The sequence below is a fragment of the Bubalus bubalis genome, chromosome 4 (assembly GCF_019923935.1).
Source record: "Bubalus bubalis isolate 160015118507 breed Murrah chromosome 4, NDDB_SH_1, whole genome shotgun sequence".
Lineage (NCBI taxonomy): Eukaryota > Metazoa > Chordata > Mammalia > Artiodactyla > Bovidae > Bubalus > Bubalus bubalis.
Window position 1 is genome coordinate 145,594,679 of NC_059160.1, and position 17,134 is coordinate 145,611,812.

At 43.2% G+C, this 17,134-nt stretch overlaps 1 protein-coding gene across 1 annotated transcript in view; it reads right to left on the bottom strand.

Annotated features, from left to right (window-relative positions):
- Positions 1-6,419, bottom strand: part of PPA1 (inorganic pyrophosphatase 1) — a 37,256-nt gene extending 30,837 nt beyond the window's left edge. The window contains exons 1-2 of the mRNA XM_006078073.3: positions 6,231-6,419; positions 3,871-3,929 (exon numbers count right to left, since the gene is read on the bottom strand). Coding sequence (XP_006078135.1) covers positions 3,871-3,929; positions 6,231-6,294 — 123 coding nt within the window. The 5' untranslated portion in view covers positions 6,295-6,419. The remainder of the gene's footprint in view (positions 1-3,870; positions 3,930-6,230) is intronic.
- Positions 6,420-17,134: the final 10,715 nt, after the last annotated feature.

Consider the following 17,134-nt stretch of genomic DNA (forward strand, 5'->3'; position numbering starts at 1 on the left):
CCTCATAACTTATTTTATAACTGGAAGATTGTACCTCAATCTCCGGTAACCACTTCCCTCATCCCTGTTCAGGCAACCACGAGTTTGTTCTCTTTATGAGTTTGTTTCAAGTTTGTTTTATAACTTTACCTTTTTGACAAAATTGATAAACCAGAGATTATGGTCAGGATATCTGTTTTTAAAATTTAGCCATCTTAAAGGTCATCTGAGGGGAGAAAAATAGGAGTTTATTCTTAGTTACGACATGCCAATTAAGTTTTAATTGCTATCACTTTTCATCTATGTTCCCAGTTCTAACTTCACTTTGGGAAATACAAAACAAAACTCCAACCAGTCTATATACATATAATGTTGGAGAAGCGGAACAGTATTTAAATTATTAATTTAGTGACATTCTTTAAAGTTTCATTTATAAAACTGTCTATAAAAACAAATAGAAAATTCAAAACAAAGCAAACCCTGTAAGGAAGTGAGTACCACTGACCTTGGAACAACACTTTGGGTTTGAACCGTGTAGGTTCACTTATATGTGGATTTTTTCCAATAGTAAATATACTACAGAACTACCTGATCTGTCAATTGAATCCCCAGATAGGGAGGAATACAGGGGGCCAACTGTAAATCATAGGCCAGCAGGGGCCTTAATCCCACATTGCTCAAGGGTCAACAATAATCTAAAAAGCATCCACTTGGGTGGCATATCTCCTCTAGAAATTTCAGGTATAGTAAGATAGTATCTTTAAAAAGTTAAGAATGGTACACAACTGCAGAAAATATCCTGTCCAGTTTCTAGAGCAACCACCCATTTGACTAGAAGCTTGGCTTTTTTAAAGGCAAAAAGTTCCGTATTTACATATTCTCCCAACAGTCACCTGAAAACCATTACAGAAGCCTATATGGTTACAACTGGTATTTAACACAGAAGTTTAAGATATGGAATAGAAGATACCAAACTTCTAAAATTAGAACATCAACTCATGATACTTGAGCACTTTAAGGTTTTGATGTAGCTTGATTTTGATAAAGCTTTTTAATCTACCCAGTGTTTCACACCGTTATTCCTGTTTACGTTCTGGATATTTAAATTTTCTGTTATCTCAGAAGTTTTAAGTCAGAATACACTTTGGGCTACAGATGTTTTTATATTTGATCCCAAAATAGACCCAGAGCAAAGGGTATCCCTACAATTAAACATCCAGTGAGTGCCTCCTTCACTTGCACCCAGTGGGTCTAGAAATAACCCAAGGAGGGTATCCGAGTCACAGAGATTTCCAGAACTGGCTGATCAATTATCTAATGACACATAATAAGAAATCAAATACTTACTGTCCACGTTTTTTTTTTTTTTTTGGCCTCGCCATATAGCATGCAGAATCTTACTTCCCCAACTAGGGATCAAACCCATGCCTCCCATAGTCTAAGCAGGAGTCTTAAGCACTGAACCACTCCAGAATTCCCAAATTCTACCTACATTGAAAGGTCCTGATATGGAGTAGAATACAAGCCTTTGGGCATTTTTTCCTTGTAGAGCTGAGTTGTGTTAAAGGCACATTCCCTCATTGTCATCCCTCAAACTGCAGGGCACATTAGGGATAAAGTCTATGTGTACCCACACAGAAATGTATTTACATAAACTAATTCATACTGAATTTTTTTTTCCCCAAAAAATCACACTCTTCTGTAAACAATGGAATTAATCAGATCTTTTATTTAGGCTAGAATCCAAAATAAGTTATGTGTACCACACCCATGTTTTGTATAGACTAAACTTCCTTAAAAACAAAACAAAAACGACTCTTTCCTGCCTCTAAGGCAGGAGTCTTCAGTTCACTGAGGTCTCGACCACTGGTGAAATCCATTGTCATTGCCAGAACTTGTGCTTTTAAGCCAGCCCAGGATAGTACAAAGGGGCTTCCCTGCTGGCTCAGAGGTAAGGAATCCCCAGCATTGCAGGAGACCACTTGCAATGCAGGAGATCAGGTTCAATCCCTGGGTGCGGAAGATGCCCTGCAGAAGGAAATAGCAAACCACTCCAGTATTCTTGCCTGGGAAATCCCATGGACAGGGGAGCCTGGTGGGTTGCAAGAGTCAGACATGACTTAGCAATTACACCACCACCACCAGGATGGTACAAAGGCAGACTCTTCACTTCAGTAATCCCAGATTATAGATACAACCAGTCCTGTGTAAGACATTAAGGAGTTGCAGGGTAACCAGAGTGAAGATGTTTTACACAACATCAAAAAGTAACCTCAGCTTCCTATTTTGGGGTAACTTGTAGCAGCAACAAGATTAGGCACCGTAACTGCTATGATTTTTCTGGTCCTTGGCTAGAATACTGTCCAATAACTTACAGCTATGGGCTACATGTTTCTGTCCCTCCAAAACTCGTATGTTGGAATCTTAACCCTCAAGAGTGAGGGTACAGTAGGTGTGACCTTTGGGAAATGCTTAAGACATAAGGGTGGAATCCTCGTCAATCAGATCAGTGCCTTATAAAAGAGGCTCCTTCCACCACACAAACAGCTAGAACTCCATGACCAGAAAAGGACCCTTGCCCAGACATGCTGGCACCCTGATGTCAGCCTTCTAGCCTTCAGAACTGCAAGCAACAAATTTCTGCTCTTTATAAGCTACCCAGTCTAGGTACTTTGTTACAGCAACCCAAACAGGCTAAGATACTATGAACACACACACACACACACACACACACACACACACACACCCACCCACCCACCCAGCTAGATGTCAAGAAAATGGTTTCCTTCCTTACTACATCTGTATGTCAAGGTGTCAATAAACTTAGGGTCATCATTTTATACCTCTTGATTATTCAAAATGGTCTGAAATGTAACTGCAAAGTACTTTGATTACTAATTATACAAGACAATTCAAGCCAACCAAATGATGCCAAGTCAACCAAACGACGCCAATTCAAGAGGAAACAAGGATTCTGCAGTTCATATCAACTCCCAGGAAATCAGAGGTAACAAATTAAAAGGTTCTGAGTAAGTACAGCTTTGAGAATCCCACCAGAGAACACATGCCAATTAGAGGTCTCTCCGGTAACTATACCACAAAATTGGCCTCGGGCTGTTTGCTCCACTGCCTCCAGTTAGAGCCCAGCTCAGGCAGGCTACTCAGAAGCAACACACAGATTAGATTTTCTGCCAGTGTCCAAGTGTCAGGACAGAACTGTAGCAATTTCCTGGTAGAAGTACAATGAATTTATCTATTTCTGATAGTCCAGCAGAGAAAAAAAGTAAGACTCAGCACACATAAGGATGAGATTTCATCTTTATTATTCTAGACAAACACTGGAATGTGATATTCACAGGTATTATGTATTAACATCTAAAAGATTTGCACTCACTGTGGGTAAAGCTTCCTGGCTGAATAAAAAACAAAAACCTTAAAGGTATAAAAAAGAATCAGACATTTGTCCTTGTGTCAGTTCCTAAATATGTATAAACTTTTCCTACTGGGAGGGAGCATAAAACAAGAAATGGCTTTAAAAAAAAAACTATTTAAATTTGCACAAATAATACATGTTCTTTGCAAAAAGATTAGGAAATATAAAAAGGCAAAAATGAAAATAAAAACTAAAAGAGTTACCAGCAATTCTGGTGGGTTTTTTTTTTTAACCCAGGCAGCTTTAATACATTTGTTTCTGTTCCTCTACTCCTTCTCCAAATTATAGCTGCTTCTTCTAACCAAAAAATCTGAATTGAAGACAGTCTCCTTTTTAGTCAACGCACCTTTAACTTGTAGCACAATGAGGCATTTTAAGCACTTGTTAAGACATATAAGAAAATCCACATGTCAAACTGAGCTGAGCAAAGAGACTATGGTCAGAGAATGAGGTCTTACCTTATCTGCATAAATTGGAATATCATGAAATGGAGAGATATATTGTCCTTTTTCATTTTCTGCAAAATCAATTAGAAAATATTACTTTTATTTGTTAATTACATTACCAGATGCATGAAGTACACGTTTTTCAAGACTTTTTAAGAGAACGTTTAGATTTACAACAAAGTTGAGAAAAAGGTATAGAGATATCCCACATACCCTCTCCTCCCCATATCAACACCACTCGCCAGATTTTATTCCCACCCCAGAGAAACTGGTTTTATACTTGACTGCTCCAAGACCAGGTTAGGTTTTCATTCTACTTGTTCCTTAGGGGTCTAGAAGATACTAACCTCTGGTGAGGGTGGGGACTGCTTTACAAACCTGTGTACCCCAGAGCCTGTCTGCAGTGTCTGGTATACAAAAGGCAAGCAAGCTGTTTGACCTTACATCAGTTAACAGAGCTAATGACATACCTGGGTAAACTGTGTTGCTTTAAGTGGTATTTCCAGGGAGACAGAGCCATCTGAGATCATAATTTTTCTTAAGGATAATCTAGTTGTAACTCACTTTAACAGGCAATTTCTGTATTCTAGAGAACTAGCTACCATATCCAAAAACTACTTCTAAAACTTCCTCACTATTCTTTAGGAAACTTAAGGCTTAGTCCACACTGCATTCCTTCATGATTAAAAATCAAGGTGGAATAGGAAAAATTGAGCAGTGACCGTCCCCATGACCCTTCAGAGTCAACAGTGACTTGTAATCCAACCCACTATCAGTTTTAAAAAGATTGGCAAATTAACATTATAGAGGTAAAAGCTTCTCTTATTAAAGAAGGATGCTAAGAAGTCTATAATTTTTTTAATTAAAATTATATAGTACTCACTGCTGCTGCTGCTGCTAAGTCGCTTCAGTCATGTCTGACTCTGTGCGACCCCCGTAGACGGCAGCCCACAAGGCTACCCCGTCCCTGGGATTCTCCAGGCAAGAACACTGGAGTGGGTTGCCATTTCCTTCTCCAATGCATCACTACCTGTGCATAATCTGAGTAAAAATTGTTTTTCTTCTATAAATATAACTTGAAAACGATTACCGTAATCATCCCCGAACCTTCAAACTAGAGTCACTTCTCTAAGTCCCTCCTACAGAGAAATTCTGGAGCCAACACTAACTCCAGAAAAACTGCTCAGTGAATTATTTGTCAAAGGTTTCTGCACTGCCCTTGTTGCTGAATCCCGAAATTCATAAAATGGGTGGGGGAGGTCCCACACTTTTTTTCGATTTTAAATGGCAGTCTAAACTTCAACTAGTTGTGTAACTTTATAGCTCACTTTCTTTTTCCTCTAACACCAGGCTACTTTAGGCTAGGAGCTTTGTTCTTTCAGTATTAACCATGTATACCCTCTTCCCGTCTCTTTACTGCTCTTCATACCCGGAACTCATAGAACTCAAGGCACCTGCCCATTTCCTTTGGAACAAAATAGTGAAGCAGTTAAAACAGAAACGCCTCCGTTATCTCTAATAATCTTGGCAGGGTGGAGGGGGGGGGGGTGGTAAGAAGATAAAGATAAACAAGAGATAGCTTTCCCCCACCTAGGAGGCTAAAGGAAAGCGGAGCCTACAGCAGACTTTGGGTGGGTAGCCCTTAGACGCGATCCCACGGCCCAGGGGCCAAAACTTGGCACTTTCTTACTCATGCTTGCCCGACTGACGTCACCTGTTTGACGGGAGGGGAACAGCTTTCTGTTTCATAAGGCATCTTTCCAGCATCAGGGCTATGGGAAACCAAGCCTCAAGGAGACAGAAGCGCCACTGGGACCTCAGAGGGACCGGTCCAGTACTCTACTGACCGCTCCTGATCCGGGCCTTAGTTTCCCCATCTGTAGGACGTGGGCCTGGACTTGACTCCTCCAGGTCCCCACAATCTGAGCTACAGAGGAGGAATTAAGGTCTTAGGATGTCTCCACCATCACCTCCTCTCCCCCACCCCGTTCCTCCGAATTGAATAATCCTCTTACGGGGATTAGCTTAGCCCAAGACACCTTATTTAGGGTGGCTCAGTGATTTCCTTTTCCCATCAGACACTGCCTGAGCCGGACACCTGCGAAATTAGCCTGGCGCAGGTTCAGGTCCAATCGGGCGTGTGAAAGGGGAACGCCTATCCACGCCGTCCGACGCGCGAGCGGGACGTGTGAAATGTGGGCCAGACCCTCCCAGACCCGCCGCCCAGGTCCCCGGGACCGGAGGAGGAGGCCGGCCGGCGCCCGGGACAGCGAGCCGAGCGCGGGCCGCAACTGCTGGAGCCGGAGCCGAAGCGAGGCCCTGGAATGAATGGGCGGGCTGGCAGGGAGGGGCCGTGGGCCTCCGACACTCACTGAGGAAGACTCGGTACTCGAGGGTGAAGGGCGCCGCGCGCTCCTCGCTGCTGAAGCCGCTCATCGCGCCAGAGAACAGCCGCCGCCGCCGCCGCCGCTATTGCTACAGAGCCACACGCCCGCACGCGGCGCCGATTGACAAGAAATGAGCTCCGCGCCTGCGCACTGCAGAGACTGGCGCGGCTAGCAGGGCGGGGAGCCGCCTTTAACGCCGCTGGCGCGCTCGAGCCCACCCCGTGCGCAGGCGCACTTCGTAAGGCTGGCGAGTCCGGGCGCCCTAGCTCCACCCCCTCGGGCCGCGCCTCCGCTGACCGGCGCTCAGCTCGCAGGCTGGGCCACGTGGCTGGCGGCCGGCTTTGGCCGTGATCCTTCTGACCTGGCGGGCTTTGTGCATCTGACCCAGGAGGGTAACCAGTTCTCAGCTTGGACCACCTAGGAATTGACTGTCGACATCTCGCGCACACTGGGAGCTCACCTTTGACTCACATACCCTTCTCCGCAGGGTAATTCCTTATCTCAAAAGACGTTTAATAGGAGTCAGCTGCTTTACCTGAAGATCTGTGCCAGTTTTCTGACCCGTTTAAGCAAAGATAAGGCATATTACTGACACCAGGCTGTAATGGCTCCCAGCCAGGTAGGAGCTCCATCACTTTCTAGCGTGTGACATCGAGCAAATTGCTGTTAACCTCTCAGTTTCTCACCTGGGAAATGGAGCTGGTCAGAGTAAAGTTTTCAAAGGCTGCAGGGATGATGAACCGAGCTGATGGACGTGAAGATCCGTCCATCTAGGGAGGAACATCCCTAGATGTCCAGTGATTAAGACTCTGCCCATCTACTGAAGGGGGCGCGGATTCGATCCCACGTGCCACGTGGTGTGGCCAAAAAAATTGCAAATGAGGAAAAGAAAGGAAGAGCTGGCTTGTAAGCACTCAGGAAGTGTAACTTGTTACTCCCACCCTTATCTGCAGAGGATTAAGTCTGCACCCTCTGCTTGGGCAACACTCCCCACTCTCTTAGGACTTCAAATGGAAGCATTGGAAAAGTCCAGGCCTGAACTCAGAGTCCTTGAGGACATTTCTCTCAGGCACAAGCTCTTTGAAGCTTATTTTTATACCACTGTTTCATGGTGTTAGGCCAGCCCCCAAAAGCTAAAGTCTGATTGACATTATGGGCAGATAATTTACATCACTTACATCCCCAGTTCTGTATGTTGGGTTTTTAATGTAAATTTCAAAATCCTCAAACTAAGCAATAATTATTCACTAATTTGATTACAAAGTTATTTCAGAGAATGTCTAGTTTTATTTAAAATTTTTGATGGGTTGGGCCTCTTTAAATAATTTTGATTTTCTAGGCCATAAAAGATAATGTGCATCAAAGATATTTTGATTTAAACTCTTTTTCCCCAAAAAACAATGTCTAATATGTAAAATGAGATGTTCCCTGTATTAAATGAAAACCTAGTAAGTTAATTTTCCAGTTACTGGGAGTATCCTTCCCTTGTCTCCATCCAAACTCGCATTAATCTTCAGAAAGCCATGACTCACCGACCTTTTAAACACTACACCACACAGCTTTACCGTAAGTGGAACACAAGGGCAGGAAAAAGAAAGTAGAGCAGTAGTTCAGTCAGTAATGCAACATGTTACTGAAAGCTAAAGATACTCTGGAGTGCACACTAAGTAGGCTCACCTTCAGAGAGTTTCTTAAAAGGGTGTGGAAGTTGAACTGCACTGTCAGTTTTCTACCTTTAAGCAGATGGAGCTAGTTTTCTTAGAAAAACCCCAGAATCTCATGTGTAACTGACTTGTGAACAGATAGAAATGATGCAATAGTGTGCCATATGCACTTTCCCTTTTGCTTCCTGCTACTAAGAGCAAGAAAATAAAGTCTTGCTGACCTCTGGACTTGCACACTAGCTCTTGTTTCATTGAATGTCCTGGGAGAGCCAATCAGTACTCAACCCCAGTAAAAAACCAAATCCTGCCTTCGCTTGGGCACAAGTCAGTGCTATGTAACTTTGCCTTGCAGGCAGGTGTGGTGAGCCCACAGGCCCTTTGGACCTTGTTCTCTTTTATCATATCTCTCTGGAGCCGAGTACAGTACCTGGCCTAGAGTAGGTGTTTAATGACTCTTTGCCAGAACAATCGGTAGAGGAGTTGATGAAAAGGAGAGCAAAAATACCTTCTTAAGTATAACAGTTTGACAAAGGATGAACCCAGCTGTTCTCAAATGTTGTCTCTCTTACTCTGTAACTGGATCCAATGGTGCTTTTTAGTCCATATCCTGCTGTTTGCTGTAGTCAGCCCTGTTAGGCACCTCCAACTTCCTGATGCCCTCTCTCTTCCTTGGCTTTATGACTGCATTTTCTTCTGACATCCCTCCTGCTTCTCTGGCCACTCCTTTCTCATTCTCCCCTTTAGCCATCTCTTCGTCTGGATCATCATTATTTTTCTAACTTCTCATGTCCTTTCTCTCTAGAGATGCCCTCTCCCTAGGTTATCTCATGTATATGTTTGGTGTTAACTACCACCTATAGGTCCTATAGCAGGAAAACTTTCAAATTTATAACTACGTTTTACTTAACACTCGTGACTGTTGTCGCTGCTAGGTGGTAGGATTGTAGTGCTTGAAAAGACATGGTTGTGGGCCCCACAGAACTTATAGTCTGAAGGGAAGACAGACTTCAACAAATATGTGCAATAAGTTTGGATAAGTAGAGGCTGTTCCCTGGTGACCTAGTGGTTGGAATTCCAGGCTTTCACTGCCATGGCCCAGGTTCAATCTGTGGTCGGGGAACTTAATAGATCCCACAAGCTGTGGGGGCAAGGCCAAAAAAGAAAAAAGGTTTGGATAAGCAGAGTGATAAAGGAGGTACAAGGATTTGCATTATAGGAGCAGGGAAACTTTTCAAAGAAATGATCCTTAATCTATGACCTAAAAGATAAGAAGTGGTTAATAAAGGAAAAAGGAGAAGATAGAAGTCAGGAAGAGTGTATTAAGAGATGAAACCAGAGAAGAGGTCAAAGTTAAATGACAGAGGGCCTTGGGAGGCATGATACAAGGATTGGACTTTTTCTGAAGGACCAATGAAAAACCTGTAAGTGTTTTTAGCAGGAAAGTGACATGATCCGAATTGCTTTTAAAAGTAGCTCTGGGGACTTCCCTAGTGGTCCAGTGGTTAAGAATTCCCCTTGCAATGCAGGGGATTCCGGTTCCATCCCTGGTTGGGGAACTAAGATCCTACATGCCGTGGAGCAACTAAGCCCAAGCACCAGAACTATAGTCTATGCGCCTCAGTGAAAGATCTATATGACGCAGCAAAGATCCCACATGCCACAACTAAGACCCAACGCAGCCAAATAAATAAATAAAACACACACACAAAAGTTTGTAAGTGGCTCTGTTAGCAGCTTGAAGCCTGGATTCAAGTTTAGCAAGAACAGGCAGAGAGAACCATGAGAAGTCTGTTGCAGTGACCCAGGTAATCGATGGTGGTGCCCTGGACTTGGGTGGCAAAAGAGATGAGTGATTACAGAGCTGTGTTCAACGTAGATTCAGTGGAAGTGATCACTGGCTGGACAGAGTGGAAGATGAGCAAGATGGATTTGAGGATGATTTCTAGGTTTCTGGCTACAACAATTGGTTGAATGGTGTGTCATTTACTGAGATAGTTTGGTTAGGATGGAGGGTAAGAAAAATGATGACTTTAGTTTTGAATATTATAGGAAACACTGCTAGTTGCTGCCCAATAACCATATCACCTTCTCTTTTCTAAAAGAATCCTAAGTTTGTTCAGGCATCTATTCCTCTATGCATACCTTTGCTTCAGGGCAGCCAGCCCCTCCACTGTCTTCAAGAAATGCATTTTATTTTTATGTTTTTTTTTAATTGAATATAGTAGATTTGCAACATAGTATTAGTTTCAGGTGTACAGCAAAGTGATTCAGTCACACATATATATCTATCCATTCTTTTTCAGATTCTTTCCCCTTACGCGTGCCTGTGTGGTCAATTACTTCAGTCATGTCCGAGTCTTTGTGACCCTATGGACTGTCGCCCACCAGGCTCCTCTGTCCATGGAATTCTCCAGGCAAGAATACTGGAGCGGGTTGCCATGCCCTCCTCCAGGGGCTCTTCCTGACCCAAGGATCAAATCTGAGTCTTCTGCATTGCAGGCAGATTCTTTATGGCTGAGCCACCAGGAAAGCCCTTTATCCTTATAGATTATTGCAAAATATTAAGTATAATTCCCTATACAGTAAATCTTGTTGCTTATCTGTTTTATATATATAGTAGTGTGTATATATTAATCCCAAACTCCTAATTTATCCTTCTTTTCCTATGCCCACAAAAAAATGCATTTTAAATAAGCTAAAACAATCAAGGTTGTTAGTATTTGTTTCAGGCATGCGAATGTGATACAATTCTTCCCAATGGGATAAAGGGAAGGCTGCCCAGAGTATTTCCAGGAAAGGTTTTATCTTAAAAGGAGAGAATACTTCTGAATACTTGTTGTTTGAAGCCACAGAAATTTTAAAAGTTGTTGTAACATCATAATCTGGGCTTCCTAGTGGCTCAGTGGTAAAGAATCAACCTGCCAATGTAGGAGACACAGGTCTGATTCCTGGATTGGGACGATCTCCTGGACGAAGAAATGGCAATCCACTCCAGTATTCTTGCCTGGAAAATTCCATGGACAGATGAGCCTGATGGGCTATAGTCCATGGGGTGGCAAAGAGTTGAACATGACTGAGCAACTGAGCATCCATGCATGCATGCATAGCATCATAATCTAGCCAAAACTGACCAATACAAATAACTAAAACTGCTGTAGCCCTCTTATAGGCATCAAACATCAAGAGAGTTTGCCTGAGAACCAAGCTGACATGCAGAGATTAGCAAATCAAATGATGGAAAGAACTTGAGTTCTTGAGAGGTCTTTGAGATACTGACTTAACTAAGCCTGGAATTAGTTTGCCTCTGAATCTCTTACTGCATTAGATAATACACTTCTTAGAGTTTAAACCTACTAATTTGGGTATTTCTGTTACTTGAAGTCAAAACATCTTGGCTAAAATAGACAAATAGCCTGAAAAAGGAATGAAATCCTAACTCATGCTACAACATGTTCTTCCCTCCCTGAATAGAGCAAGACAGGGGGCAGTGGGGATTAATTACTGCTCAAACAGAGAATGATTTAACACCACCATTGGCTATGTGACAGATAAACAAATTTGCTCAAATCACCAAGCTTGGGTTTTTCCACCCACATTTATTTGGTTGCGTACACATGACAATAGCAGCATTTGTTGGTGTTGGGATTCAAAGGCCTGGGCACTGCAGTTAACAAGAGAACACAAACAACTCAAGGTGGGCCCGACGGCCAGTTCAGCAGCTTTCATCTCATCAATGACCCCAGGGCAGAGGAGTCAGAGGATAATTTCTTTCAGCCCATGGCTGCCATGAAGGCTTGACATGGTACTGAATCAGACTAAATGTACATCATTTACTTAAACTGCTGGTGTTTCTTCCATCTCAAATCTGTGGAAGCCACTGAATGTGATGAAAATATGGTCTTCTGGCCAAAACAGCAGTCTGGAACCTTGCTGGCTTTATTTTTTAGGATTAAAGGGGACTTCCATCAAGCCTCTTTCTTTCATTTTGAACCTGTTTCCCAAATATAGGAAGGAGAATTCACAGCAGCTTGAGAGAGTGGCAAAAATCTGGGCTTGCTGGTCAGATGCACCAAGATTTGAGTCTCAGCTTCAGCACCATCTAGTTATGTGACCTTCAGTAAGTTACTTAACTTCTTTGAGACTTGCTTTTTCCGTCTATAATATGGGAATAATTTTAAAATACCTGTTTATGTAATTATTTCATTAATTCAACAGACATTTATTGAGTGCCTCCTATGTCCCGGGCAGTATCCTAGATCTGAGTCCACAAAAGTGAGTGAAATAGACAATAGCTCCTGTCCTCATGGAGCTTATGCTCTGTTGTGAGAGATAAACAGCAGTCATAAAGCATTCCGGAGAAGGCAATGGCACCCCACTCCAGTACTCTTGCCTGAAAAATCCCATGGATGGAGGAGCCTGGTGGGGCCGCAGTCCATGCAGTCACTCAGAGTCGGACACGACTGAGCGACTTCACTTTGACTTTTCACTTTCATGCACTGGAGAAGGAAATGGCAACCCACTCCAATATTCTTGCCTGGAGAATCCCAGGGATGGGGGAGCCTGGTGGGCTGCCGTCTATGAGGTCGCACAGAGTCAGACACGACTGCCGCGACATAGCAGCAGCAGCAGCAGCAGCATAAAGCATTCAATACAGTGCCTGGTTTTTAACAGGCCCTCAGTAAATGGTTTGAGTTGACCAGAAATGTAATTTTTGAAATTCAGTACCATTTTGATATGCATGAATTCCTTTCCTGTTGATTCCTCTCCTTTCTCAGGGCCTTTGCACATATTATCTGGTTGGGTTGTTCTTTTCTCAGTTATTCCCATGGCTCTGTCTCTCACTTGATTCATATCTATATTCAAATCTCAGTCCTTAGAGAGGCCATTTCTAATAACCTATTAAAATAGACCTCCACCCCTAAACACCTTCTATCCAGAGGATCCTTTCAAAGGGTCTGTCTTGTTTTAAAGGATGAGATGGTTAGATAGCATCACTGACTCAATGGACATGAATTTGAGCAAAGTCCAGGAGATAGTGAAGGACAGGGGAGCCTGATGTGCTGCTGTCCATGAGGTCACAAAGAGTTGGACATGACTTAGCGACTGAACAACAAATCTTGCTTTAGACCCATTCTTGATAGATTTTAAAATCTTCTATTTAGTAATAAATTCCTCTTAGATTCAGGGCAACTTTTTGTACTAAAGTCTCTACGATATAATCATATTGTATAATTACATTTCAACATAATCATATTTTTTAAGATATATTTGAAAACACTGTAAATAAAAGATATAAGAATGACCAATAAGCATATGGAAAGATGCCCAGCATCCCTAGTCATCAGGAAAATTTTCTAAACACTGATACTACTCAGTGTTGGCAAGAACAACTAGAGTGCTTGTATACTGCTGATGGGAATGCAAAATGGCACAGCAACTTTGGAAAATACTTTGGCAGTTTCTTGCATAGTAAAACTATACACTTGCTCTCAACCCAACCCACTCCTAGGTTACTCAATAGAACTGAAAACATATATACATATAAGGACTTATGTGTGTTCATAGCAGCATTATTCATAATTCATAAATTCATAAAAAGTGTTAACAACTCAAATATCTATCCACTGATGAATAGACAAATAAAATATCATAGAGCCATACAATGGAATACTACCCAGGTACAGAAAGGAACAAACTTTATTGTTTGTTGATTTATGCTTCAACATGGATGAATCTCAAAAGCATTATTCTAAGTGAAATAAGCCAGATCAAAAGTGAAATAAGCCAGATCAAAAGTGAAATAAGCCAGATCAAAAAGCTACCCAAGTAGATGACCTTCCAAAATCAAATGAGTGGTTATCTGGGGCCAGGAGGAGCTGAGAAGGTTGACTACAAATTGGCACAAGGGAATTTGGGGGAGATTCTGGAAATATCTTGAGTGTAGTGGTGGTTACATGACTGTATACAATAGCTAGAACTCATCAAAATGTACAGTTAAGGTGGGTGAATTTTACTGCATGTAAAGTATGCCTTAATAAAGCTGTTATAAAATTTTTAAACATATATACACATAGAAAATCATTCCACAATTATCTCTTGTGGCTAGATTTGGGTGCTTTTTATTTTCTTCTCTTTGTTTATCTAAATCTTGTAAAATTTCCACAATGGAGTGTTTGTGTAGAGAGAGAAAAAGAGAAACAATAAAATGTCATAAACATAAATAACTGGGTTATTCAACAAGGAATCTATTGTGGATTCAACATTGTTTGCTTGCAGTGAAGCCCATTTGGGTCACCTCCTTCTCATTTGTCTTTCCTCAGTGGCACTTCAGAGGGGTGAGCTGAGGAAACATGCAGAAAGGTACAGTGCTTAATAGCAATGCTTTGTCTATCCAGCTCTCGGCTTGGCTCTCACCTGGCTTTCTGGATGAATACACAGTAGGCTAATGATAGGGGGGCTCTCATCCGACTTTGCCAACTCTGCCCTCCATTCCAACCCAAATCATGCATCCCCTGCGCCCCAAGAGAAAGTCCTCGGCCTACGGCCGGCAGACTGTGGTGTGCGGGGCCCAGGCTGGGCATCCGCCTCCAGCTCCCGTTGGCCTTGTTGAGTGCTGCGTGGTGAAGTCAAGAGGCCATTCATCAGCGAAGACCCATGATTAGAATGACCGCTCGTGCTGCAAGTGGCAGGACAGGACACGGAGTCCCTCCAAGAGTTCCTCTGGGGTGGGGATGCTCAGTGTCCACAGGCCTTTGGCCCTTTCCCCCATCACACATCCAATTCATTTCCAAACTTGCTGCCTGTGAAAAGGCAGGCACCTTAGGAGACCCAGCCAACCTGCAGGCAAATGGCAGCACATGGGCAGAAGTCCACGCTACTCACCCTCGTGTACCCTGGGGCAACTGGACAGGGGCCCTGAGAGGCCAGGTGCTGGGTCATAGGATACCAGCCAGAATAATAAAGCTATACTTAGAAAAACATCTTCATAAAATAGCGTCTCGTGGAGGGAACATACGATTTTCTAGCCACTCTGGTCAAGAAGTAAAACCCAGCTCAGAGCAGCTGGGGTGGGCTAGGAGAATAAGACAAATCATAGCTTTCCTTGAATCGCTGCTTCATCACCCATACATGCCAAGTCAGAAGAGATCCTGGGTCCCAACCTGGGGCCTCTGTTCTCAGGGCTCACACAGACACTATTTTCAGGAACTTTGTCTAGCATCTGAAACCTCCACACATTATTCACGATAGTCAAAATGAGGAAGCAACCCAAATGTCCACCGCCGGATGAATGGATAATGACTGGTATATCCATACAATGGACTATTACTCAACCTTTGAAAGGAAGAACATGACACCTTCTACAACACAGACAAATCTTGAACACATTATACTCAGTGAAATAAGCCAATTGCAAAAGGACAAGTCCTGTGTGATTTCACCCCTACAAGGTACCTAGAGTGATCGAATTCATTGAGACAGAAAGTAGAATGGCAGTTACCAGAGGCAGGAAGAAACAGGGAGTCATTGTTTAATGGGTACAGAGTTGCAGTTTGGGATGTTAAAAAAAAGTTCTGCAAATGGATAGTGACGGTTATACAGCAGTGTGAAGGCACTCAATGCCACTGAACTGTACACTTAAAAATAGTTACAGGATAAATTTTATGTTGTATATGTGTTTTGCCACATACACAAGAAACCAAATGCTCCACAGATACCCACAAGGCCTCACCTCTCCTGAAAGCATCAAGTCATGCCTGAATCAAATCAAATCTGAACAAGCAGACACAGCCTTGATGGATTTTTTTTTAGAAAAGAAATAAAAATACCAGCAAACATATGAATTATGGCCTGGTGCAATTTTTTATTTTTTCTTTTGGCCAATCCTGTCTTTCAAAGCATGGCATCTTTGGGGAAAAGTGAAACAAAGGGGCCTTGATAGAAGGTTGGCTTGGGTGAGTGCCCTGGTCTCCCCCTAGGCTGTGATTCTGTGGTTGGGGAGGCCATGCTAAGGGAAAAACACGCACTGGAGGAAAGACCAGACAGTGTCTCCCAACAGATCCCTCAGCCACAGGGACAAGCTTTGGGTTTAAGATGGTCCTTTCTCTGGTCTGTTTTTAGAGCCTGGCGTCAGAGTTCTTTAAGGCAAGCAGCCGGGAATTCTCCAGCCTATACTCTAGTGACACAGAACACTGAGAGAGGACCAGAAGTGGGTCCCAGACACGTACTAGCAAATGAGGAACAGGATGGCACACCCTTTCCTGAGACCCTCATCCGTCATTCCTAGACACCTTGACTGGGGTGGGGTCATGATGGATCTTGGCAGCCTGCTCCATTCATGGGTTATAGATAGCATACACAGAACAGCGCAAGCCAGATATTACAAGAGTAAACACAATAGACTCTCATTTCCCAGACCAAGAGCTTGGGGAGGGAAGGTGCGATTGCTGGTTCTGTGAGCATTCTGGCTCACCATCACGCAAACAGCATTTGTGGGAATTTCCACCTCTCCTCCCCAATCCACCTTCCTTGAGAGGCAGGAAGGGGCATGGGAAGAAACCATCAGAAGACAAATTCTAACTCAAACCCTGCCCCCCACCCCCACCGTGGCCCTTCCCCTTTTAGTCCTTTTGAGCCTCAGTTACTTTGAGAATGGCAACATCTCCTTCAGCGCATTTGCATGGATCAAACGTGTCTGGGGACATGCTTGTAGAAAACACTGTACAATGGCTTAGGAGTTTTCTTCTGCCCCTACATCTAGTTAGTACTTAGAGTGGAGTCAACAGGATTAAGTCATCCAGTGTCAATTAAGAAAACTAGTGGAGCCTCAGAGTCACATTCTCTGCCCTGGAAATGTTTCTTATTTATTCACTAAAATTCTGGCAACAGTGTGTGTTCTATAGAGATAAGGAGGAAGTATCCAGTTAACTACAGATGACTGGGGCCATGCAAGGATCACAGGGTAATCCCAACTCCTCCCACCTCCTGGAGAGAAGCCTCTCTCCTCAAGGTGATGCAGGCATGCTGGTGAGAGCCAGAGCAAACAAGGGGTGGATCCCATCCTTTTTTAGGGCACATGAGTTATCCATGCTGGGGAGAGGTTTAGTGCTTGTCATCCCAGAGGCCTCAGGGGACACCATAGCTTTGGTTGGCCAACTTTGCCCCCACAATCCCTTGGAGGGAGCAGGGAAAGGGCCTTGGGAATGTTGTGTACTTGTAGCTCTAGTG